Consider the following 22,549-nt stretch of genomic DNA (forward strand, 5'->3'; position numbering starts at 1 on the left):
ATCAGTGCATATGAAGTAATCTACCAGGGGCACCCCCACACCTTCTACAGGTTGGGTCTGCCTCTGGCACCAACTTAGCCCTTAAATTCAATCTTAAATTGAATGAGTGTGTGTCGAGCACACAATGATATAATGTGAACTTGGCCAAGGATAGAGTCCCACAGTTCTTTTGTCAAATGAGAGTTAAGGTCCTGTTCCCATTTAGATTTGATGGCAGCTACTGAAGAACATTTTAAATTGGAAATTGAATTGTACAAGGCTGATATTATGCCCCTAGAGGCTGGATTGACTATTAAAAAGCCATACTTTATCCATTGTTTAGTAATTTGAACTATATAAATGCACCACATTCATGTTTGCTTCTATATAAAAACTCTTTGCAAAATAATGATTAGCCATCCTAAAAGGTGTCAGATAATGTCTGAAAATGCCTATTCATGCTTTACTAATAGTTAATTACTATTATAAAATAATTATAGTCTTTAACAATGTAAAAATGTGAATAATTATTTGAAATTTTAGATGTTAATAATTTAACTGGTTTTTATTTTTAACCAAGGCTTGTACATTTCCAGGGGCAGAGAAGCATGAATCAAGAAAAAACACATTGATAAATAAGCCCCTACGACACACACGTATATATTTGTAACAAATTTAAAGGCGTTTGACTGTTTCCAGCTCGATTAAAAGGTCTTAGTTTTGACCCTTTGATTCCACGATGTCGCGATAACTTCTTCGTCTGACAGAAATGTGAGTTAATAATTTGAAGATGGGCACCGTCCAGCTGCAATAAACGACCTGATCGGTACACTTAAAGAGAGGTAGCTCTTCTCTGATTTTTTTAAAACTATTTTTAGATTTTAGAGTCATGTGACATCATCAGGAAGTACTCGGCTACATGACACTGTAGTTTACGGGCTGGCGCAGCTTACACCGGCCAGCATGCTTATATCGACTACCTGTTTATGCTTGACGAAGTATTTAACATCTCGTGCAGAAGACAGGTGCGTTCAAGTAAATGATTCATACGTTGACTAATCAAACCTCTTCTTGAAGCGTCGCTCACTGTGGTGCGCATGCGTGTGCGGGTACCATGAAGGTAAAGGTGATCTCCATCCTGGAAGACAACTACATGTACCTGGTGATAGAGGAGCAGAGCAAACAGGCGATAGCTGTGGACCCGGCTGTGCCACACCGGGTGAGAGACATTGTTGTGCCTGTGATTTAAAAATGGCGTCATACTTCAGAAAAGACTTCAACTTATTTTTTTGATCATCTATGTATCTAACAAAACAAGGAAACAGTTTAAAAATTGATTCAGTGAAAAATCGAAAACTGGTTTGTTTAAAATAAGGAAATTTTAAAAAGCAATAAGCAATATTCATAGATACTGTAGAGAAAGTGCACTACAGATACCATACTTGCTTTGAGAGTGTTTATGGAGAGGTCAGAGGTATACAGAGGTCAAAAGGAATTGCACTGTCTCCAGAGAAGGCATGATAGGGTGCAAAGAGACACACTCTGGAAGTCAGTATGAGGAAGTGAGGAGTGACAGAGAAGTAGGGTGATGCAGGACCTGTATGAGGACAGCGAGATGGTGGTGAGGTGTGTTTGCTATGATGAGGCAGGAGTCAGGCAGGAGTCTCTGTGGGGACTATCATGTTTGCAGCAGACACTGTGATTTGTAGTGAGAGTGAAGCAAAACAGAATACATGTGTGTGAATGAGAGGGCGACAGGTGTGCCTCTGCAAGGGGCAAAAGAAGGGAAGGTGGATCAGTTTAATTATGAGCCAACAAAAGAAGAAGAATTTTAAGGGCTGCAATAAATGTTTGCTTTCCTCATCATTTAATGCACCTTGTACATTCTCCTACTATTACACTTTTCTGAAGCTAAAACAATCATAGGACAAAGAAGCTGCACCTGAGGACTGTTTGGCTGTTTTGCTTTAAAAGTAACTGGATGATTTTTTTCCCCCCACAGCTGCTAGAAATAGTGAAACGAGAAGGCGTCTCCTTGATAGCTGTTCTCACCACACACCATCACTGGTAAGAGGAGCGTTTCGTGTCAGGTAACAACACTGCAAAGCATCTCAGTCAAATTGAGGCTAATGGAGTAATTTGGTGCCTCTGCTTACTAGGGACCACGCTCGTGGGAATGAGGCTCTGGTGAAGGAGGTCCCTGGCCTGAGGGTGTACGGGGGAGACGATCGAATCGGGGGTCTGACGGATAAAGTGACAAATGCACAGGAACTGAAGGTGTCCACAAAGCACCTACAGGAGCTCGATGAAGATGCCGTTTAGCTGCGTTTTGAAATTTTACAAACCTGTTGTCTTTTTCAGTTCTGATTTTTTTTTGCCTCGTTGTCCTTTTCTTCATCTGCAGTTTAGCTCCATCAATGTGAGGTGCCTGTTTACTCCCTGCCATACCTCTGGTCACATGTGCTACTTTGTTTGGGAGGATGAGTGCACTGACGCCCCTGCTGTGTTCACAGGTCTTTTTCTGTACACATAAAGAATCAGTGCACCGGTTGAAATCCAAGACACTAGTAGATTTCGCCATACTGCTTCTGACTGTACAGTAAAGGCAAAAAAAAATGACTCACTTCATGTTGCAACTGTTGTGTCTTCAGGCAAATAATCTTAATAACTGATTTCTGAGTGGCTAGAGATATGAATACTATAAGTTGTCCATGTTGTGTGCGATGACAAAAACTGACCACTGCCTCCTGTGACATCCCCTTGTCCTTTCTTTGGGTTGCTAGGGGATACGTTGTTTATTGGTGGATGTGGACGGTTCCTTGAGGGTACAGCAGAACAGATGTACCACAACCTCACCCAGGTGCTTGGTTCCCTACCTCAAGACACGGTTAGTGGAAACAAGAAATACTAACTGTTTGCGTATGCATGTGTGTACGACCTCTACAGGGTTAACAACAGCTAGCATGACCTCAGATAAGTCTAAATCACTATAGTGAATCATCACTCCACAACAATCAGTGAATTGAGGGCAGGACTGGCTCTCTTTTCACCCTTCATAGTACAAACTGTCTTAAAAATGGTACAAAGCCCAGAATGAGTAAAGATACTGAAGCTGTGCTGTGAGCTAATCCCTACTTTAAATGAGGCTTTGTTCATCTTTTAGAAGGTGTTTTGTGGGCACGAGTACACCATAAAGAACTTGAAGTTTGCCATGCTGGTGGAGCCAGAAAATGAAAAGGTTAAGGAGATGCTGAGCTGGGCCAGGGTGAGCATGATACAGGAAGCTGCTACAAGAATAAGGCTTGCAGTTTTCTCTGGTGTTAGCCTGTCTCCTGATACGCAAATATATACAGATTACATAGTAGGTGATCCACAACTATTTCCAGTGTGTTAAAGGCATTTCAGTTAGATCGTTGTTGTTGTTGTTTTTAAATATCTTGGACAACAATGGTGGTCTGTTGCACAGATAAGTAATCCTTTACAGGCTTTTGCTGCACAGAGAATAGTCCAAGCCTTAATCTTTAAATACATTTAAATATGTTTATACCAGGTTTCTTAAAGTGTTTGCTGTCTCTGCAGGCAAGAGATGATGATGACAAACCCACAGTGCCATCTACACTGATGGAAGAATTCGAATACAACCCTTTTCTTCGTGTCTCGTGAGTCTGGATGTTTATGTATAGCACATATAGAGTGATGGGTCAGGTGAAACACAATTACTTTAAAATCAAGTTAGTCACTATAAGCAACCTTTAATTCCTGTTCCAGAAACAAAAACTCCCTTTGTGGGAAACCCTTTGGGTCATTTCCAGCTCTGTGCTTTACCAGCTTTGCATCATTCACAGTTTAAAATAACCCTTGTTTATGTTATAATGGCTCTTGGAACTGCCTCCTACTAACTAAGTAACTAACTTTCTTGTGATTGGCTACCCCTCACAAACAGATTAGATACATTTTCTAGTCACGATTCATCTTTGTTTATATTTTGCTCAGAAAATGGGAAATGGGTGGAGGGATTCATTGAAACAGCTACAAACATATACATCAAATAAAAGTATATAAGACAAAAACATATTCTGTACAATCCTAACAAGCTTTAAAGTTAATATTTGATATGACCACCTTTATTCTTTAATACAGCCTGAACTCTCTTAGAGAAGCTTTCTCATCATTTCTTTAAGTAGTCTTCAGGAAAAGTCTTCCAGACTTCTTGAATTAGCTTCAAAGCTCTTTTTTTGGATCATGGCTGCTTTTTGTTCTGTTTTCTGTCCAGATGATCCCACACTGCTTCAAAAATGTTGCAGTCCAGCCTCTGGGGAGGCCAGTCCATGACTAATAGTGTTTCACTGTTTGTTTTTCTATCCAAGTGTGTTTTTACTGCATTGACAGTGTCGTTTCCACATTGCACTGATCTTCAGTGCAGTTCTTGTGTAATTTGGCATACCTCAGCTTTGCCTCCCTGTCCTTAAAAATTGCTTCTTAACAGCCACCCTTCCACTTCCTGCGGCTGAACAGATTTTCCTATTTGTTAATGGCATGACTTTCAGATGGTGTTCATCTGCTATCAATATATATATATATATTTAGGCGTGCCACTTCTTCTTTTGTCTTCCACTTGTCCAGTTTCCTCTCTTTCTTCTTGTTTTTTTTTTAAGGACACTGTACACCAAGCTTTCAGCGAATAGTTTTTTAAGCTACTATTTTGTGTCAGTCAAACTGTATTATCTTTGGTATTTTTCATAGATGTAACTGTAACAAATTATGTGTTTTTGTTACAGGCTGCTAGAAACAAAGTGCCTAAAGATACTGTTTAAAATAGGTTCTTTGCTAATTTGTCACAACACCGGTTCATCACTTGAGTTGGATTCGTTGTTTATGCTCGAATGATTCATAGGTCAGTGTTAAGTGGCTGAGTAAATAATAACAATAAAAAAACATTCCTTTGAAAATGATTCACACTATTTTGCTCAAGACCACTTTAAAACGTTACAAGATAGTTTGATTCCTTGGAAGCAAAAGGGTGACTCAAGACTTGCACAACACTTCACGTACGACTGAAAAACAGGAAACGCTCAGTAACCGTGTGTTATTCTCTATGCTTGAATCAGTTTGTGGTCAACTGTTTTTAAAACCTGGACTGAACTAGAGGGAAGCTCTTAGTTTTCTCAAATATTTTTATTTTGTACTATAGTGTAGTGTAGTGGTGCATCAGTTGTGTTTCTTCCTTTTCAAATCTTTTTTTACTGCAGGGAGGAAGCAGTGCAGAAGTTCACGGGGAAGACTGACCCCATAGAGGTGCTGAGGGTCCTGCGAAAAGAGAAGGACAAATTCAAGAAGCCCAAGGAGAGACTTCCTCCTCACGCCATGCTGGCTCTGGAATGGGGGCTCCTCAGACCTTGAAGTCCACATTCACAGGCATCAGCAGTAGTATGTAAATCAGTTAACCAGAGCTAACAGAATGAGGATGAGGGTGAAAAACTGAATGCAGCGAGACACAAGACCTGTAGAGTGCATTGTTTTGTTGCTTTAAAACAAAGTCTGACCAATACACCCCTGAGTGCTGGTTAACCATCAAGTGGAATCCCCTCTTTGCATTTAAAATGCAGTACAAAGCTGCTGTCATTAAATATTCCTCAGAAACAAATTAATTTAGAGGCCGGTCTCCCAGTCTCTTACACACCAACTGCACCAGTTAACGTCTGTTAATACCAATTTTCAGTAAAACTGTCGAGATTACATTTTGTGTATTTATTGATTCAAATAACTGGTTTTGGAAGAAATGTAACCTTCAGTTCATTATTATTTGTATGCATGTGAAACTTTCATTGCTTTGATATTTACTTTTTTTTTTATAGACATTTTTCTGTCTGGTAACATTGCTACAGTTCTCTCATTTAACTTTTTTGGTCAGTTTAGAGATTATGTATATGTGTATATATATATTTCCCAGTGTCTTTGTCCTCTTAATTCTGGAAGTGAAAGCTTCAGATCTAATTTACCTTAATTTAAGTGAATTTGTTTGTCATTTAGACTCTACCTTGTGCTCACTATTTTGGGACAGGTATCGAATATGTTAAAGTGTATTACAAGGGTAGAAAAATACATGCAGTGAACATCACTATGAATGTAAATTGATGATTTTCATCCCAAAGATTACATGCACAAAATACAAGAGCCTAAAAGCTGTATATGGGAGTCAAAAGATTATTTAATAAAACATCGGTCTCAATCCATATTCAGGACACAGTGTTCTTTTTTCAGTAACTTATAAAACACACAGCTATAATTAATGTTTATTTTCAAAATGTGTACACACATGTAACGATCAAATCAATGAATACATTTTGCTTACATTTTAACAGGTTTTCACATATTTACTAAGAATATATGAGCTTGTTGGCTGTGTCAACTTTATACCAAAGTTTTCAGCAGCACAAAGGTGGCCCAGTGGCTAAATCACTGCGATGACTTTTGCTGAACCTGTTCAAAGCAGGTTAAATGGCACATTTTCATCTTTAAATGCAATACAGATTCTCTGCTGGTGGAATACCTTACATATGTGCACGTTATTAAGCCGTATCTTAGTAACATCACAAATGAAGCTCAGCTGTAAAGCATCATCTCTGATTAGAATTGGATGACACTCATAGGGATCATTTTGTGTGCAAGAGTCATCGTGTGATGTGTGAAATGCTCATTTTTTAATGTGAGTGTACATAGAACCTGAAGCAGAAATGCCAGTTTAACAGAGAAACTTGATAACCACCTCCATTATCGCCGACTCTGGTTTTAGGTTTTGTCAAGGCAGCTAAGGAAGAGACAGCCTGACTGTGTTGGTCTTCCTTCATTGTATACCCCTCTGCCATAAAGCTTTTAGGTGAGGAAAGTGTTTTACAAAGAGGTATTAGCAAACAAATATTATATATTTGGACGATCTGTAGACACAGCCTGTCCAAAATTTGTGCAAAATAAAACTCTGCAGAAACACTCTGCTGGACAACAAAAAACATGTATCACCACTTCATAGCGAGACCATTGGTCATTTTTTCCACAGTGTGGTATTGTGTGTGTAACAGCTCTTTGGCTCTTTCATCTCCTACACTGTTGAGCCAGGACTGGTACAATTCAGCTACGCGAGCGTCATCTTCTGGCAACAGGGGGCGCTCTGCTTTGTAGAGATCCTCAACTTTCTGGAGCAACTCCTTTTGGTTTTGGCCAGTCGAGGGCTTCACCTGCCCGCCGCCATTCAGGCATCCTGAACAAGAGGTAAAGACAAACATAGATAAACATTAAATAACAAACGGCAAGCTGATGTGACTATTGTGGAGTTTGTTTGTTGGTTATTCCCCTGACGATGTAATGCATGCATGTTGTACTATTCACTTCACAGATGTGACTAAATGCTGCATCTTATAATTTCATGTCCATTTGTATGTAGCAATGCCATTTTTAAAACATTCGGACCAGCTTATCGCTTAGCGTGGCTAATTTGCATGTAAAAATGATAGTGCTGAGGTAACAATTCAGTCTCTTATGTGGGTAACCTCCTATTCTAATAGGTCAAAAGTTCAATGGCTCACATGAAAAAAAAAAAAGGTATCTGGAAAGTTGAACATCTGCATTTTTCACCTCACCTGATGGGCAGGCCATAACTTCAACAAAGTGGTAAGGCGATTTTCCCCTCTTGAGTTTTTGCACCAGGTTCTGAATGTTGCGGAAGCCGTAGGCTGAGGCAAAGCACAGCAGGACAACGCCATCTTTCTCTAGACTCACCTCCTGGAAGTCTTTATTCCTGTGGCAAAGAGTGATTGTGTCGGGTTCTTGCATCATATAAATCAACAGAAACTGAACATTCCCCTGACATGGTGGAGTGGCATAATCAGTCTCATGAGTAGTGTTACTTTGAGATGATCTAGCTACTGTGAATGTGCATCACGAGCACAGAATGTGTCCTCATTTATATTTGGTTTCGAGCTTGGCTGTTCCAGGACACATCACACCACCGTGAAGCGCTTCTGCTGCTTTAAGAAGAGGCGACATGCTCACCTGAGGGTCTTGTAGGTAAGATTCTTCACCTCCTCTCCGAAAAGGTGCTTGGCAGCATGTGTAAAAACGTGATGCAGGTAACCTCCTGATCCACTCCCAGCATGACTCAGGAACTCATCTCCACAGAAACTGCTGAACCTGTGATAAAAAAAATAAATGAACAGGGAATGAGTCTAGCTATGCAGGTGGAATTGTATAATTACTTTATGTGAGTGAATTAACAAATGTAAAAAAAAATGCAAAATGAAAAAGAACGTACATTATATCTGGGGCAGCAGACTCCAGATCATTAAGGGACACATTTTCCTCCTCCAGCATTTTCAGAACCTCCCCTTTAATAGATAGGAAAAATAAGACCGACGATAATGCGAGTCCATACGCACAAAGACCACTATAGGAGTAATCACTGTACCAGACGTGATGACACAATCCACTTCACGGGTCTCAGCGTTGGGCATGTAGAAGTCTGACCGTGAAGCCTCAAGTTTCTTGTCAAAGCAAGGCATTACTGCCACATGGTAGATCTGCTGTGGACTCAGCTCCTAAAAATACATGGAACACACATTTCAGCAGCCTCTCTTTTTGAGACTTTTGAACTGTGTATATTTACACCACTCCTCAACAAATACAAAGCTCACCTGTCGTTCAACAAAATAGCTTTTGACCAAAGATCCCATCATCTGCTGGGGGGAGCGAGTGGTACTAATAAATGGAAGAATATACTCCCCGTGAGTCTTCTCTGCATAACAGATCCACCCTGAACCAAAGACAGACACTTGCCTAAGACAGTCCAGGCTGGGTTGAAGAATAAAGTTGGTCAGACTAATTATTGACTTTCAAGCTTGTTAGAATTGTACAAACTCTGTGTACCCATTATCTACTCTATTTCAGTTTCATTTTGCACATTTCAATAAATCACTCCATCTATTTCCACCATTTTTCTAGCAAAATATAAAGAAATGAAGGGTGGCCCAAGACTTCTACACAGTATTATGTCAGTTATGTGGCCCATCACTGTTAACTAACCCAACTGCATACTGGATTACTGGATATTATTTGACACTGGAGGACTGACTTCTGTTAATTTAACCTTTGATCAAATCAATAAATATACCAAGTACCTAATAAAATTTTAAACATTCTATCTTTCTTTGTGAGAGTGGAACATTTTTTTTTTTTACACACAAGGACAGTAAACGATGAAAGACAAACAAGGATGACGTGAAAAAGGCAGGACCCTCCAACATCACTAATTTTACTTTGTGCTCCTGAGTGTTTCTGGTGGAATACCTGGACAGGCTGACGTTAGCATGGGCAGGGCCTTACTATCCTGTTCCTTCCTTTGGAAACGCTCCACAAACTCTCTCTGACTTTCCAGCAGACTAAAGGTCCGACTGAAGCTGGTATCAAACACATGATGAACTCCTGCAACAACAGTAACAACAACAATTTTCAGAGGTGACTATGTCAACCTAAATAAGCCCATTGTTTGAATGCATATTTACACTCACCAAGGTCTTTGAAGAACGAGGTAAGCCTCCTGCCTGCCTCACTACTGCTCAGGTTATAATGTGCTGCCAGGGAGGCTCTGGCCTGTGGTGACACTGACACCACCACAATCTTTTGCTCTGTCTCATTGGCCTGAAGTTGAAATGATTCACAGGTGAAAATGATGCCAGGCTAAATTATTAGTCTCATGTAAGTAGCATTCAGACGACGTAACTCTACCTTGTTCCTACGGAGCACTTTGAAGAGCTCTTCATGGCTTTGCTGTGTGATGAGGACACTCTCAGCTGAGGTGATACAGCCACTGCAGGCCAAACAGTCGTTCAGTGTGATCTTTGCTTTCTCCAACTTCTGCTTCCCACCATCCTAAAAACACATTTGATGAACTCAAAATATGGGGCGGTGCAATACCTGAAATTCAACAACTCAAACTCAAGCCTTTAAACCCACCTTGTTGACTTGTACATAACTGCCATCATCTTCTATCTGTATTTTGGCCACAGATTTACCTTGTTTCTTCTCTACTTTGACAGGCTTAACACACTCCTGCAGAAAAAAGTCAACAAGAAAAAATAAATTAGCAATTTTTTAAATGCTAAATCCACATACAATGTTCTTTTAATTCTTTTATTGTTCTCAATTTTGGGGTTTGCCACGGTGGATCATCTTCCACCACCTGGCCCTAGTATCCCCTCCTGTCACACCAACTCTCTGCATGTCCTTTTTCACTACATCCATGAATCTCACTAAGGTCTACCTCTTTTCCCCATTCCTGCTTTCTCTGGTTCCACAAAGACACAGTGCAACACCTTCAGACCTTCTCTATCAACACTCTCAAAGCAAACATTGCTCCTTCTCGGAGCAACATACTGAAACACATACTGCTGCTCACTGATTGGTCACCTTCACCTTAGGTCTTCTTAACCTAACTTCCACACCTTTTTTCTCATATCTTCATGGTGTGGCTCATCAGCTTAATCTGGTTAAAAGGTTCACTAGGCATTTCATTCCTCCATAGGTATGTCATCTCGATCAACCGCCTTTCCATTCATGTACAATAGAAAACAATTTATGACAACGCCCAGAGGCACCAAAGAAAACTAAAACAACACAGGAAAAAGTATATGATAGGACATAAAACACAAAACCATTGCTAGCGAGCGCGATAAGCTCTTTTTAAAAGACTTGTTTCCAGCAGTTCGTCATACTTGCGTCATGATCGCTATAACTAGCAGTAAGCTAACTGCGCAACATCCGTCTCGTCACTTTAAAGTTCACGGATTTTACAAACTGAGACAAAATTACTCCAATTTATAAATATCGTAATATGGCGAACTTTGTTCGAAAACTACTCTATGTCAACTCACAACAGATAAGAACAGTTACGGTTAGATATGCTAGCGACTTGGGTAGGTTTTCTTCAATTAGTATTATTTTTTTATACATACACGTGAAGCTAATCACTCGTTAGCGATGTCCCACAAAAATACATATGATATTGTAAGATGTTACACGAGTGTTACAAAACCTGCCTGAGAAGGAGTTATAAAATCATCGAGGTCTGTCAGCTGCAGCACACCGCTGAAATGAGAAGCCATATTTACTGCCGTAAAGTTTACTCGTATGTCGCGAATAGCAGGGAGAAACACAGACACAAACCTTAGAAATGTCAACTGTATACCTATGTCAATAAATACATAAATTATATTGTTTTACGAAGCCAAAACACTGATACCCACAATTATCTTTTTTCTACGAATGTTTTCTTTAAAGCGTAAAACCACTTGACCCTTAAATGACCCCCCCACTGCAAGGTCATTTAAGGGTAAAAGATCACCAGTACATTTGCCAAAGTCTTATTTTTGTATTGCGTTGTTTAACTGTATAAAAAGTGATCCATATGAGGACAATCTTGACATGAGTAATGACACAATAAGTGTAAGGACACATGAAGTATATGAAGCCATTCATAGGTTGTCTGATAATAAATCCTCTGGTTTGGATCACATCACTGCAGAACATTTAAAACATGCTAGTTTAAGGCTAGCTCCTCTTTTAGCACTCTGTTTCACTGGGTTTATGATTCATGGCATATTACCAGACTCAATGCTGTGTATTTTACTGGTACCAGTTATGAAAGACAAAGCTGCAAAAGTGAGCTGTTTGGATAATTACAGGCCGATTGCACTAGCCAGTATTTTATCTAAGGTGTTAGAAAGAATCCTGTTTGATAGAGTTAGTGTGTTCATCTCTTCTCTGGATAATCAGTTTGGCTTTAAACCAAAGCACGGCACTGACATGTGCATATATGCACTCAAGGAAATAGTCAGGTTGTATAGGGCTAAAAATTCATCTGTCCTCATGTGTTTCATTGATGCCTCTAAGGCTTTTGATCGAGTGAACCACAGAAAACTTTTTGATAAATTGAAGACACGGGGAGTTCCTCAATACATCGTGAGGATTCTCTCTTACTGGTACGCTCATCAGAACATGCAGGTTAAATGGGGAAGCAGTATTTCTGCCCCCTTTGGTGTCAGCAATGGTGTCAGACAGGGTGGGATTTTGTCTCCAATTTTATTTAATTTATATGTCGATGATTTGTCCATACAGCTGAGAGCCTGTAACACTGGGTGTATATTAGGTGAAGCACTGATAAATCATCTTGTGTATGCAGATGACCTGGTTGTTTTTAGTCCAAGCAGTGCTGGGTTACAGGATCTTCTTAATGTCTGTACTGAATATGGTGTGCAATATGACATTGAGTACAATGCTGCTAAAAGTGCTGTTTTGATATGTAGAACCAAGCAGGATAAACAGCTAAATTTCCCTTTGTTTAAACTGGCACAAAAAACTCTTGAAGTTCATAAAAAGGTGAAATACCTCGGTCACTTTATTACTGAGCAAATGAATGATGATGATGACATATACAGACAATGATGTAAGCTCTATGTGCAGGCAAATACTATTGCACGCAAATTCAGCTTTTGTTCACTTCCAGTTAAAGTGGCTTTGTTTAAAGCGTATTGCACACCGCTATATACTGCCCCCTTGTGGTCATCCTACAAACAATGTAGCATGCAGAAGCTGCATGTTGCATATAATGATGCGATGAGAATCCTTTGCAGGATACCTAGAAGTGGTAGTGCCAGTCAGATGTTTGTAGCTGTGGGTGTCTGGACTTTTAAAGCACTTTTAAGAAAGTTAATGTTCAGTTTTAGAGAACGACTGGATGGTTCGAGTAACAGTATAATTTTAGCACTTACAGATCCGACAGTGAGTGGTTCCCGTTACTCATCCAGTCTCAGAAAGCACTGGTTAAAGTGTTTGTGTATTTATTGATTTATTTTAAGTAATTGTGTTTTATGTATATTATGGTTTTATATTTTTACAAATGATTTATATACTTATTTATATACATATATATATTTAATGGTATACCTTGTGTTGTGTGTGTGTGTTTCTTGTCTTGTTTTTATGGACATGTAGTCTGCCAATAAAGATTGAATTGAATTGAATTGAAATATAAATAAACAGAATTTAATGATTTTCAAACCTCTTAAACCCATATTTTATGAAAAAGCATTAATGATGCCTTTCCAGATGCCCAAGCTTGTAATTACATAAATATTAGTGCACACTCATAACATCAGAGATGCAGGCTTTTGACCTTAGCGCAGACGACAATCCCATGGTCTCTCTGTCTTTAATCCAGAGGACACTGCATCCATCTTTTCCAAAAAGAATTTCAGATTTTGACTTTATTTGACCGCAGATCTGTTTTTCACTTTGCCTCAAATCCATTTTAAATGAGCTTTGGCCCCGAGAAGCCGTGATACAGTAATTTTGATGAGATAATCGTGCCTGGTATCAGTTTAAACATTTAATGGTTTTTTTTGTGTTCTATTGTGAATAAATTAAGGGTTTATGAGATTTAGAAATGGATTCTGTTTATATTTACAGTTTACACAATGACCCATCTTTTTGAATTTGGCTTGTATTTACCTGCATTTCCCACATTGTATTTTTCTCAATGTGTGTTTAATCCCAGCATTAATCTAAATCCTAAGAGGCTGAGATGAGACAATGTTCAGTATGTTAGTGACAAGTCTCTTCAGCTCAAGTTAACATTGTTTTAAGCTTTTTATTAGATTTCAGATTGAATTATAACTTTGGCTTTTTTTTCTTTTTCCTCCTCACAGATGTAAGCGGCACTCAGTTAGGTCGAGGGCGCAGGAAGAAAACTGCTTCCCTTAAAGTGTCTGACCAGTCAGATGAAACAGAAGGAGTCGTATCTGACAGTGGTGACAGTGACAAGCTCATGTATAAAGTCAACACAGAGGGACGTTACATTTGCCACCTTTGTAAAAAAACATTTAAAACTGTGAGTTTGCATTTATTTTAATTGGAAAATGTAAACACAATGGTTATTAGGAGTTTATGTTGCTAATTTGGCCTGTGTGATTTATTCATTTTTTCTTCTTCTCAGACCAATATCTTGAGAACGCACATGAAAACTCACAGTGACCAGAAAAACTTCTCATGTGACCTATGTGGGACGTCGTTTCGAACAAAAGGTTCCCTGATTCGTCACAACCGTCGCCACACCGGTACGACGAGAAAACCGACGTCACACGAGACCTATTTATTTAATCCGACGTCATCTCGTGAAAATGACCTAACTACATTTTAAATGACATCTTTTCTCTTGCAGATGAGCGGCCGTATCGATGTACCCTGTGTGGCCAGGCCTTCAGAGAATCCGGTGCTCTCACCAGACACCTCAAAGCTCTCACACCATGCACAGAAAAGATCCGCTTTGTTCAGTACAAGGAAATCCTGGTCAGCAAGGATGGAGTGCAGAAAGGTTGGATTTAGCTCCTGTCTTTGTGTATTTGTTCTTAAGAAACTAGCTAAAAACTAACAAGTCGTCTTTATGGATGTATAGTCAGTTTAATTTATAGTGTATTATGCCTCAGTTTGAAGATTTGCTGATTCTTTGCGATTTGTTCAGGAATCGACGCTGATCAAGCTGCAGTGGCTGCCCAGCAAGAGGTTGTAGTTGTGGAGGAGCAGCAGCCGGTGGAGCAGGAAATGGTGGAGGCTGAGACTGCTGTGGTCAGTGTGGTAGAGTCTGGTTCCCAAGAGGTTCTCCATCAGGTCCACTTTACAATGGAGGTTGATGGAACTACCAGAGGTGTGGACTCGAGTCACATGACTTGGACTCGAGTCAGACTCGAGTCATTAATTTTATGACTTTAGACTTGACTTGAAAAAATGTTCTAAGACTTGTGACTTGACTTGGACTTTTACACCAATGACTTGGGACTTGAATTGGACTTGAACCGGTTTACTTGAAAAGACTTGATATTTTACCCCAAATATAAAATTTAACATGCATATTATATAGAGATTGAAAATGTGACGTCATTCACGGGTAGAACCGCAAAGGATTCTGGGAACTCGTGGCAAGCGGTACTAGCGCACGCAGGCTTTCAATTAAAATCAGTCACACAGCAATAAAAAGAAACACAAAAATGTCAAGAAGCTGTTGTATTATTAACTGCAATAGCCGGTCGCATGACAGCCACGGGAAGCCGACGGGTAAAGAGATCGGTTGTTATCGGATTATGTCGTTGAAGAGAAATTGTTCAAGCCATGTTTCCGAAGTAACAAAGAGGCGACTGGATTGCAGCCATTCAAAGAGCAAATATAACGTCCCAGAACCCTCCAGCTCACATGTTAGTCTGCTCCAAGCATTTACACGAAGGTCAGTCTGCTGTTGTAGTTAATGCGTCATTTTCATAACATAATTAGTGATATAGGTTACAAGCAAGTCTGGTGCTGAACAGAAATTGTCGCGCTATGCTCCTTTATTTATTGTGTTTATTGTGCATAAATAGTGAATTGTCCTGACACAATATTGTGTTTCGCTTCTGTTATTATGGTACATTGACAAAAACATATACTTTTATTCACAGGGTAAAACAGTTGTTTTGTATCACTAATTGCCCAGTACGATTACAACATACAATATTATTGTCACTGCTACATTTCTGTAACGCGTACCAGAAATTATTTCCACTGCTAATTAATTACCGCTGAGCTCAAAGGTCCTATTAATAAACGGTTAACGAATCTGTATTTATGACGACGATTTGTGAGACTGGTAAACTTATGATGTGTACGATGGTCTTTACTTTCTACACGGTGCATTTCAAGGTCCTGCACCCATCCGTCGGTAAACTGTACCTGGGCTTGTTGCAGTGACCTGAAGTTACTAAACTTCATGAGTGTATGCACTCACTCCAAGAAGCGTATAATTATAAATATGCATATAAATATGCTACGATGAGATAGCTGACTTCATCTAACTAGCAAATGTTGTCCAGGCTACGTTGGTGATGCAGTTTTTTTTAATGTGTATGATATTTTTGTCATGCGATTTTAAAGCCGGTCCTACAACCGCATCCAAGAATAACATGCAGCTTATCTCAGAACTGTCGGTGAAAATTATTCTTGGAGCTAGGTTTAATTGAGCTGCATTTTAAAGAGGTGCAATTTCACAATTTGTGTATATTTTCTAAGTTCACTATTTTGTCATGTGTTGAGAAAAACACAGATTTAAAAATTACATGGTCTAATATTTACATTTAGCATAACTGCAACATTATTTTTTCGTTTTTTTTTAAAGACTCGAAAGGACTTGAAATTCAAAGTTTCAGACTTGTGACTTTACTTGGACTTTTACACCAGTGACTTGAGACTCGACTCTGACTTGCCTGACATTACTTGAGACTTGACTTGAGACTTGAGGATAAAGACTTGAGACTTACAAAACAATGACTTGGTCCCACCTCTGGGAACTACACAGGAGCAACAGGTTAGGATGAAGATTCAAACACTATTTTTAAACTCTTGCTAAAATGCACACATAAGACATACTGAATCCTCTCCTTTAAAGTTATTTGGTGCATTTTTGCACGAGATTCTTTTGAGGCAGTTTAAAGTAGAGTTACACAGAATTTTTTTTTTTCTTCAAATCTGCAAAGAGATGATTGCCAGCATTCATAATTTCTGGAACTTTTCTTTGATGTAGTTTTCTATTTGTTCAAATGTAACATTTCTCACAGTGCTCCAGCTTACTACAGAGAGCTTTCCTGTAAAAATGAAATCAGTTTATCCCACTTATATCTAACATGCTTTTCAATATCTGCACCCCTCTGTAATTACACTGGTAACATTGCTACAGTTCTCTCATTTAACTTTTTTGGTCAGTTTAGAGATGATGTATATGTGTGTATATATATATTTCCCAGTGTCTTTGTCCTCTTAATTCTGGAAGTGAAAGCTTCAGATCTAATTTACCTTAATTTAAGTGAATTTGTTTGTCATTTAGACTCTACCTTGTGCTCACTATTTTGGGACAGGTATCGAATATGTTAAAGTGTATTACAAGGGTAGAAAAATACATGCAGTGAACATCACTATGAATGTAAATTGATGATTTTCATCCCAAAGATTACATGCACAAAATACAAGAGCCTAAAAGCTGTATATGGGAGTCAAAAGATTATTTAATAAAACATCGGTCTCAATCCATATTCAGGACACAGTGTTCTTTTTTCAGTAACTTATAAAACACACAGCTATAATTAATGTTTATTTTCAAAATGTGTACACACATGTAACGATCAAATCAATGAATACATTTTGCTTACATTTTAACAGGTTTTCACATATTTACTAAGAATATATGAGCTTGTTGGCTGTGTCAACTTTATACCAAAGTTTTCAGCAGCACAAAGGTGGCCCAGTGGCTAAATCACTGCGATGACTTTTGCTGAACCTGTTCAAAGCAGGTTAAATGGCACATTTTCATCTTTAAATGCAATACAGATTCTCTGCTGGTGGAATACCTTACATATGTGCACGTTATTAAGCCGTATCTTAGTAACATCACAAATGAAGCTCAGCTGTAAAGCATCATCTCTGATTAGAATTGGATGACACTCATAGGGATCATTTTGTGTGCAAGAGTCGTCATGTGATGTGTGAAATGCTCATTTTTTTAATGTGAGTGTACATAGAACCTGAAGCAGAAATGCCAGTTTAACAGAGAAACTTGATAACCACCTCCATTATCGCCGACTCTGGTTTTAGGTTTTGTCAAGGCAGCTAAGGAAGAGACAGCCTGACTGTGTTGGTCTTCCTTCATTGTATACCCCTCTGCCATAAAGCTTTTAGGTGAGGAAAGTGTTTTACAAAGAGGTATTAGCAAACAAATATTATATATTTGGACGATCTGTAGACACAGCCTGTCCAAAATTTGTGCAAAATAAAACTCTGCAGAAACACTCTGCTGGACAACAAAAAACATGTATCACCACTTCATAGCGAGACCATTGGTCATTTTTTCCACAGTGTGGTATTGTGTGTGTAACAGCTCTTTGGCTCTTTCATCTCCTACACTGTTGAGCCAGGACTGGTACAATTCAGCTACGCGAGCGTCATCTTCTGGCAACAGGGGGCGCTCTGCTTTGTAGAGATCCTCAACTTTCTGGAGCAACTCCTTTTGGTTTTGGCCAGTCGAGGGCTTCACCTGCCCGCCGCCATTCAGGCTTCCTGAACAAGAGGTAAAGACAAACATAGATAAACATTAAATAACAAACGGCAAGCTGATGTGACTATTGTGGAGTTTGTTTGTTGGTTATTCCCCTGACGATGTAATGCATGCATGTTGTACTATTCACTTCACAGATGTGACTAAATGCTGCATCTTATAATTTCATGTCCATTTGTATGTAGCAATGCCATTTTTAAAACATTCGGACCAGCTTATCGCTTAGCGTGGCTAATTTGCATGTAAAAATGATAGTGCTGAGGTAACAATTCAGTCTCTTATGTGGGTAACCTCCTATTCTAATAGGTCAAAAGTTCAATGGCTCACATGAAAAGAAAAAAAAAAAAAAAGGTATCTGGAAAGTTGAACATCTGCATTTTTCACCTCACCTGATGGGCAGGCCATAACTTCAACAAAGTGGTAAGGCGATTTTCCCCTCTTGAGTTTTTGCACCAGGTTCTGAATGTTGCGGAAGCCGTAGGCTGAGGCAAAGCACAGCAGGACAACGCCATCTTTCTCTAGACTCACCTCCTGGAAGTCTTTATTCCTGTGGCAAAGAGTGATTGTGTCGGGTTCTTGCATCATATAAATCAACAGAAACTGAACATTCCCCTGACATGGTGGAGTGGCATAATCAGTCTCATGAGTAGTGTTACTTTGAGATGATCTAGCTACTGTGAATGTGCATCACGAGCACAGAATGTGTCCTCATTTATATTTGGTTTCGAGCTTGGCTGTTCCAGGACACATCACACCACCGTGAAGCGCTTCTGCTGCTTTAAGAAGAGGCGACATGCTCACCTGAGGGTCTTGTAGGTAAGATTCTTCACCTCCTCTCCGAAAAGGTGCTTGGCAGCATGTGTAAAAACGTGATGCAGGTAACCTCCTGATCCACTCCCAGCATGACTCAGGAACTCATCTCCACAGAAACTGCTGAACCTGTGATAAAAAAAATAAATGAATAGGGAATGAGTCTAGCTATGCAGGTGGAATTGTATAATTACTTTATGTGAGTGAATTATCAAATTTTTTAAAAAAAAAAAAGCAAAATGAAAAAGAACGTACATTATATCTGGGGCAGCAGACTCCAGATCATTAAGGGACACATTTTCCTCCTCCAGCATTTTCAGAACCTCCCCTTTAATAGATAGGAAAAATAAGACCGACGATAATGCGAGTCCATACGCACAAAGACCACTATAGGAGTAATCACTGTACCAGACGTGATGACACAATCCACTTCACGGGTCTCAGCGTTGGGCATGTAGAAGTCTGACCGTGAAGCCTCAAGTTTCTTGTCAAAGCAAGGCATTACTGCCACATGGTAGATCTGCTGTGGACTCAGCTTCTAAAAATACATGGAACACACATTTCAGCAGCCTCTCTTTTTGAGACTTTTGAACTGTGTATATTTACACCACTCCTCAACAAATACAAAGCTCACCTGTCGTTCAGCAAAATAGCTTTTGACCAAAGATCCCATCATCTGCTGGGGGGAGCGAGTGGTACTAATAAATGGAAGAATATACTCCCCGTGAGTCTTCTCTGCATAACAGATCCACCCTGAACCAAAGAGAGACACTTGCCTAAGACAGTCCAGGCTGGGTTGAAGAATAAAGTTGGTCAGACTAATTATTGACTTTCAAGCTTGTTAGAATTGTACAAACTCTGTGTACCCATTATCTACTCTATTTCAGTTTGCACATTTCAATAAATCACTCCATCTATTTCCACCATTTTTCTAGCAAAATATAAAGAAATGAAGGGTGGCCCAAGACTTCTACACAGTATTATGTCAGTTATGTGGCCCATCACTGTTAACTAACCCAACTGCATACTGGATTACTAGATATTATTTGACACTGGAGGACTGACTTCTGTTAATTTAACCTTTGATCAAATCAATAAATATACCAAGTACCTAATAAAATTTTAAACATTCTATCTTTCTTTGTGAGAGTGGAACATTTTTTTTTTTACACACAAGGACAGTAAACGATGAAAGACAAACAAGGATGACGTGAAAAAGGCAGGACCCTCCAACATCACTAATTTTACTTTGTGCTCCTGAGTGTTTCTGGTGGAATACCTGGACAGGCTGACGTTAGCATGGGCAGGGCCTTACTATCCTGTTCCTTCCTTTGGAAACGCTCCACAAACTCTCTCTGACTTTCCAGCAGACTAAAGGTCCGACTGAAGCTGGTATCAAACACATGATGAACTCCTGCAACAACAGTAACAACAACAATTTTCAGAGGTGACTATGTCAACCTAAATAAGCCCATTGTTTGAATGCATATTTACACTCACCAAGGTCTTTGAAGAACGAGGTAAGCCTCCTGCCTGCCTCACTACTGCTCAGGTTATAATGTGCTGCCAGGGAGGCTCTGGCCTGTGGTGACACTGACACCACCACAATCTTTTGCTCTGTCTCATTGGCCTGAAGTTGAAATGATTCACAGGTGAAAATGATGCCAGGCTAAATTATTAGTCTCATGTAAGTAGCATTCAGACGACGTAACTCTACCTTGTTCCTACGGAGCACTTTGAAGAGCTCTTCATGGCTTTGCTGTGTGATGAGGACACTCTCAGCTGAGGTGATACAGCCACTGCAGGCCAAACAGTCGTTCAGTGTGATCTTTGCTTTCTCCAACTTCTGCTTCCCACCATCCTAAAAACACATTTGATGAACTCAAAATATGGGGCGGTGCAATACCTGAAATTCAACAACTCAAACTCAAGCCTTTAAACCCACCTTGTTGACTTGTATATAACTGCCATCATCTTCTATCTGTATTTTGGCCACAGATTTACCTTGTTTCTTCTCTAGTTTGACAGGCTTAACACACTCCTGCAGAAAAAAGTCAACAAGAAAAAAGAAATTAGCAATTTTTTAAATGCTAAATCCACATACAATGTTCTTTTAATTCTTTTATTGTTCTCAATTTTGGGGTTTGCCACGGTGGATCATCTTCCACCACCTGGCCCTAGTATCCCCTCCTGTCACACCAACTCTCTGCATGTCCTTTTTCACTACAGCCATGAATCTCACTAAGGTCTACCTCTTTTCCCCATTCCTGCTTTCTCTGGTTCCACAAAGACACAGTGCAACACCTTCAGACCTTCTCTATCAACACTCTCAAAGCAAACATTGCTCCTTCTCGGAGCAACATACTGAAACACATACTGCTGCTCACTGATTGGTCACCTTCACCTTAGGTCTTCTTAACCTAACTTCCACACCTTTTTTCTCATATCTTCATGGTGTGGCTCATCAGCTTAATCTGGTTAAAAGGTTCACTAGGCATTTCATTCCTCCATAGGTATGTCATCTCGATCAACCGCCTTTCCATTCATGTACAATAGAAAACAATTTATGACAACGCCCAGAGGCACCAAAGAAAACTAAAACAACACAGGAAAAAGTATATGATAGGACATAAAACACAAAACCATTGCTAGCGAGCGCGATAAGCTCTTTTTAAAAGACTTGTTTCCAGCAGTTCGTCATACTTGCGTCATGATCGCTATAACTAGCAGTAAGCTAACTGCGCAACATCCGTCTCGTCACTTTAAAGTTCACGGATTTTACAAACTGAGACAAAATTACTCCAATTTATAAATATCGTAATATGGCGAACTTTGTTCGAAAACTACTCTATGTCAACTCACAACAGATAAGAACAGTTACGGTTAGATATGCTAGCGACTTGGGTAGGTTTTCTTCAATTAGTATTATTTTTTTATACATACACGTGAAGCTAATCACTCGTTAGCGATGTCCCACAAAAATACATATGATATTGTAAGATGTTACACGAGTGTTACAAAACCTGCCTGAGAAGGAGTTATAAAATCATCGAGGTCTGTCAGCTGCAGCACACCGCTGAAATGAGAAGCCATATTTACTGCCGTAAAGTTTACTCGTATGTCGCGAATAGCAGGGAGAAACACAGACACAAACCTTAGAAATGTCAACTGTATACCTATGTCAATAAATACATAAATTATATTGTTTTACGAAGCCAAAACACTGATACCCACAATTATCTTTTTTCTACGAATGTTTTCTTTAAAGCGTAAAACCACTTGACCCTTAAATGACCCCCCCACTGCAAGGTCATTTAAGGGTAAAAGATCACCAGTACATTTGCCAAAGTCTTATTTTTGTACTGCTTAGTGTTGCCACTCATGACTCATAAAGGTCTCTGTGTAAATATGAAATGACTGTAACATAAGGCAACGAAGCATTGAAACAGGCGATGTGAAGCAGGGACAAGAGTTTGTTCCTTCTCCATTTAAATCAATACAAATGTAAGTTCATAAAATTAGACCTCTTGAAGAAGTCTCCCTTGCATTAAGTGCAATGCCATGGGCCATTATCAAGGTTCGATGTGA

The 22,549-nt window shown here is 39.4% G+C and overlaps 4 protein-coding genes across 4 annotated transcripts; 2 read left to right on the forward strand and 2 right to left on the reverse strand.

Moving 5' to 3' along the window:
• Positions 1 to 685: 685 nt before the first annotated feature.
• LOC146711307 (hydroxyacylglutathione hydrolase-like protein) lies at positions 686 to 6,214 on the forward strand. The gene is made up of 9 exons (XM_085454117.1): positions 686 to 821; positions 1,057 to 1,198; positions 1,982 to 2,046; positions 2,139 to 2,256; positions 2,384 to 2,492; positions 2,763 to 2,866; positions 3,143 to 3,244; positions 3,559 to 3,638; positions 5,229 to 6,214. Exons 2-9 carry the CDS (start codon positions 1,094 to 1,096, stop codon positions 5,377 to 5,379), a joined length of 834 nt encoding a protein of 277 aa, XP_085310243.1. The 5' UTR covers positions 686 to 821; positions 1,057 to 1,093; the 3' UTR covers positions 5,380 to 6,214.
• LOC146711308 (cytosolic Fe-S cluster assembly factor narfl-like) lies at positions 6,170 to 11,154 on the reverse strand. Its single transcript, XM_085454118.1, has 11 exons — positions 11,064 to 11,154; positions 9,982 to 10,077; positions 9,754 to 9,897; positions 9,537 to 9,666; positions 9,316 to 9,450; positions 8,664 to 8,782; positions 8,438 to 8,567; positions 8,285 to 8,357; positions 8,026 to 8,163; positions 7,614 to 7,771; positions 6,170 to 7,234 (listed from the first exon to the last, which is right to left on the reverse strand). The coding sequence occupies exons 1-11, from the start codon at positions 11,127 to 11,129 to the stop codon at positions 6,993 to 6,995; spliced, it is 1,431 nt and encodes a 476-aa protein (XP_085310244.1). The 5' UTR covers positions 11,130 to 11,154; the 3' UTR covers positions 6,170 to 6,992.
• A 2,460-nt stretch (positions 11,155 to 13,614) lies between these two features.
• On the forward strand, positions 13,615 to 14,784 carry LOC146711309 (transcription factor E4F1-like). The gene is made up of 5 exons (XM_085452957.1): positions 13,615 to 13,621; positions 13,731 to 13,912; positions 14,018 to 14,138; positions 14,243 to 14,395; positions 14,543 to 14,784. The coding sequence occupies exons 1-5, from the start codon at positions 13,615 to 13,617 to the stop codon at positions 14,782 to 14,784; spliced, it is 705 nt and encodes a 234-aa protein (XP_085309083.1).
• Positions 14,785 to 17,087: 2,303 nt separating this feature from the next.
• LOC146711310 (cytosolic Fe-S cluster assembly factor narfl-like) lies at positions 17,088 to 22,078 on the reverse strand. The gene is made up of 11 exons (XM_085454120.1): positions 21,989 to 22,078; positions 20,907 to 21,002; positions 20,679 to 20,822; positions 20,462 to 20,591; positions 20,241 to 20,375; positions 19,596 to 19,714; positions 19,370 to 19,499; positions 19,217 to 19,289; positions 18,953 to 19,090; positions 18,541 to 18,698; positions 17,088 to 18,153 (listed from the first exon to the last, which is right to left on the reverse strand). Exons 1-11 carry the CDS (start codon positions 22,052 to 22,054, stop codon positions 17,912 to 17,914), a joined length of 1,431 nt encoding a protein of 476 aa, XP_085310246.1. The 5' UTR covers positions 22,055 to 22,078; the 3' UTR covers positions 17,088 to 17,911.
• Between the last annotated feature and the right edge of the window lie 471 nt (positions 22,079 to 22,549).

This window comes from Copadichromis virginalis, linkage group LG4 (genome assembly GCF_057382275.1).
Source record: "Copadichromis virginalis isolate Kocher_CV1m ecotype Utaka linkage group LG4, C_Virginalis_male_GT1.1, whole genome shotgun sequence".
Taxonomy (NCBI): Eukaryota; Metazoa; Chordata; class Actinopteri; order Cichliformes; family Cichlidae; genus Copadichromis; species Copadichromis virginalis.

What these genes read in the sequence shown, in the direction of transcription:
- LOC146711309 (XM_085452957.1), top strand. An exon ending in GTAAAAAAACATTTAAAACT is followed by an intron (nt 13,913 to 14,017) that starts GTGAGTTTGCAT and finishes TCTTCTTCTCAG; the next exon opens with ACCAATATCTTGAGAACGCA. An exon ending in CAAGGATGGAGTGCAGAAAG is followed by an intron (nt 14,396 to 14,542) that starts GTTGGATTTAGC and finishes CGATTTGTTCAG; the next exon opens with GAATCGACGCTGATCAAGCT.
- LOC146711307 (XM_085454117.1), top strand. Translation starts at nt 1,094, where the DNA reads ATGAAGGTAAAGGTGATCTCCATCCTGGAAGACAACTACATGTACCTG. An exon ending in CTCACCACACACCATCACTG is followed by an intron (nt 2,047 to 2,138) that starts GTAAGAGGAGCG and finishes TCTGCTTACTAG; the next exon opens with GGACCACGCTCGTGGGAATG. An exon ending in GTTCCCTACCTCAAGACACG is followed by an intron (nt 2,867 to 3,142) that starts GTTAGTGGAAAC and finishes TTCATCTTTTAG; the next exon opens with AAGGTGTTTTGTGGGCACGA.
- LOC146711308 (XM_085454118.1), bottom strand. Translation starts at nt 11,129, where the DNA reads ATGGCTTCTCATTTCAGCGGTGTGCTGCAGCTGACAGACCTCGATGAT. An exon ending in GTTATGTACAAGTCAACAAG is followed by an intron (nt 9,898 to 9,981) that starts GTGGGTTTAAAG and finishes ATGTGTTTTTAG; the next exon opens with GATGGTGGGAAGCAGAAGTT. An exon ending in GCTAACGTCAGCCTGTCCAG is followed by an intron (nt 8,783 to 9,315) that starts GTATTCCACCAG and finishes TCTTTGGTTCAG; the next exon opens with GGTGGATCTGTTATGCAGAG.
- LOC146711310 (XM_085454120.1), bottom strand. Translation starts at nt 22,054, where the DNA reads ATGGCTTCTCATTTCAGCGGTGTGCTGCAGCTGACAGACCTCGATGAT. An exon ending in AAGTGCTCCGTAGGAACAAG is followed by an intron (nt 20,592 to 20,678) that starts GTAGAGTTACGT and finishes TTTCAACTTCAG; the next exon opens with GCCAATGAGACAGAGCAAAA. An exon ending in GCTATTTTGCTGAACGACAG is followed by an intron (nt 19,500 to 19,595) that starts GTGAGCTTTGTA and finishes ATGTATTTTTAG; the next exon opens with AAGCTGAGTCCACAGCAGAT.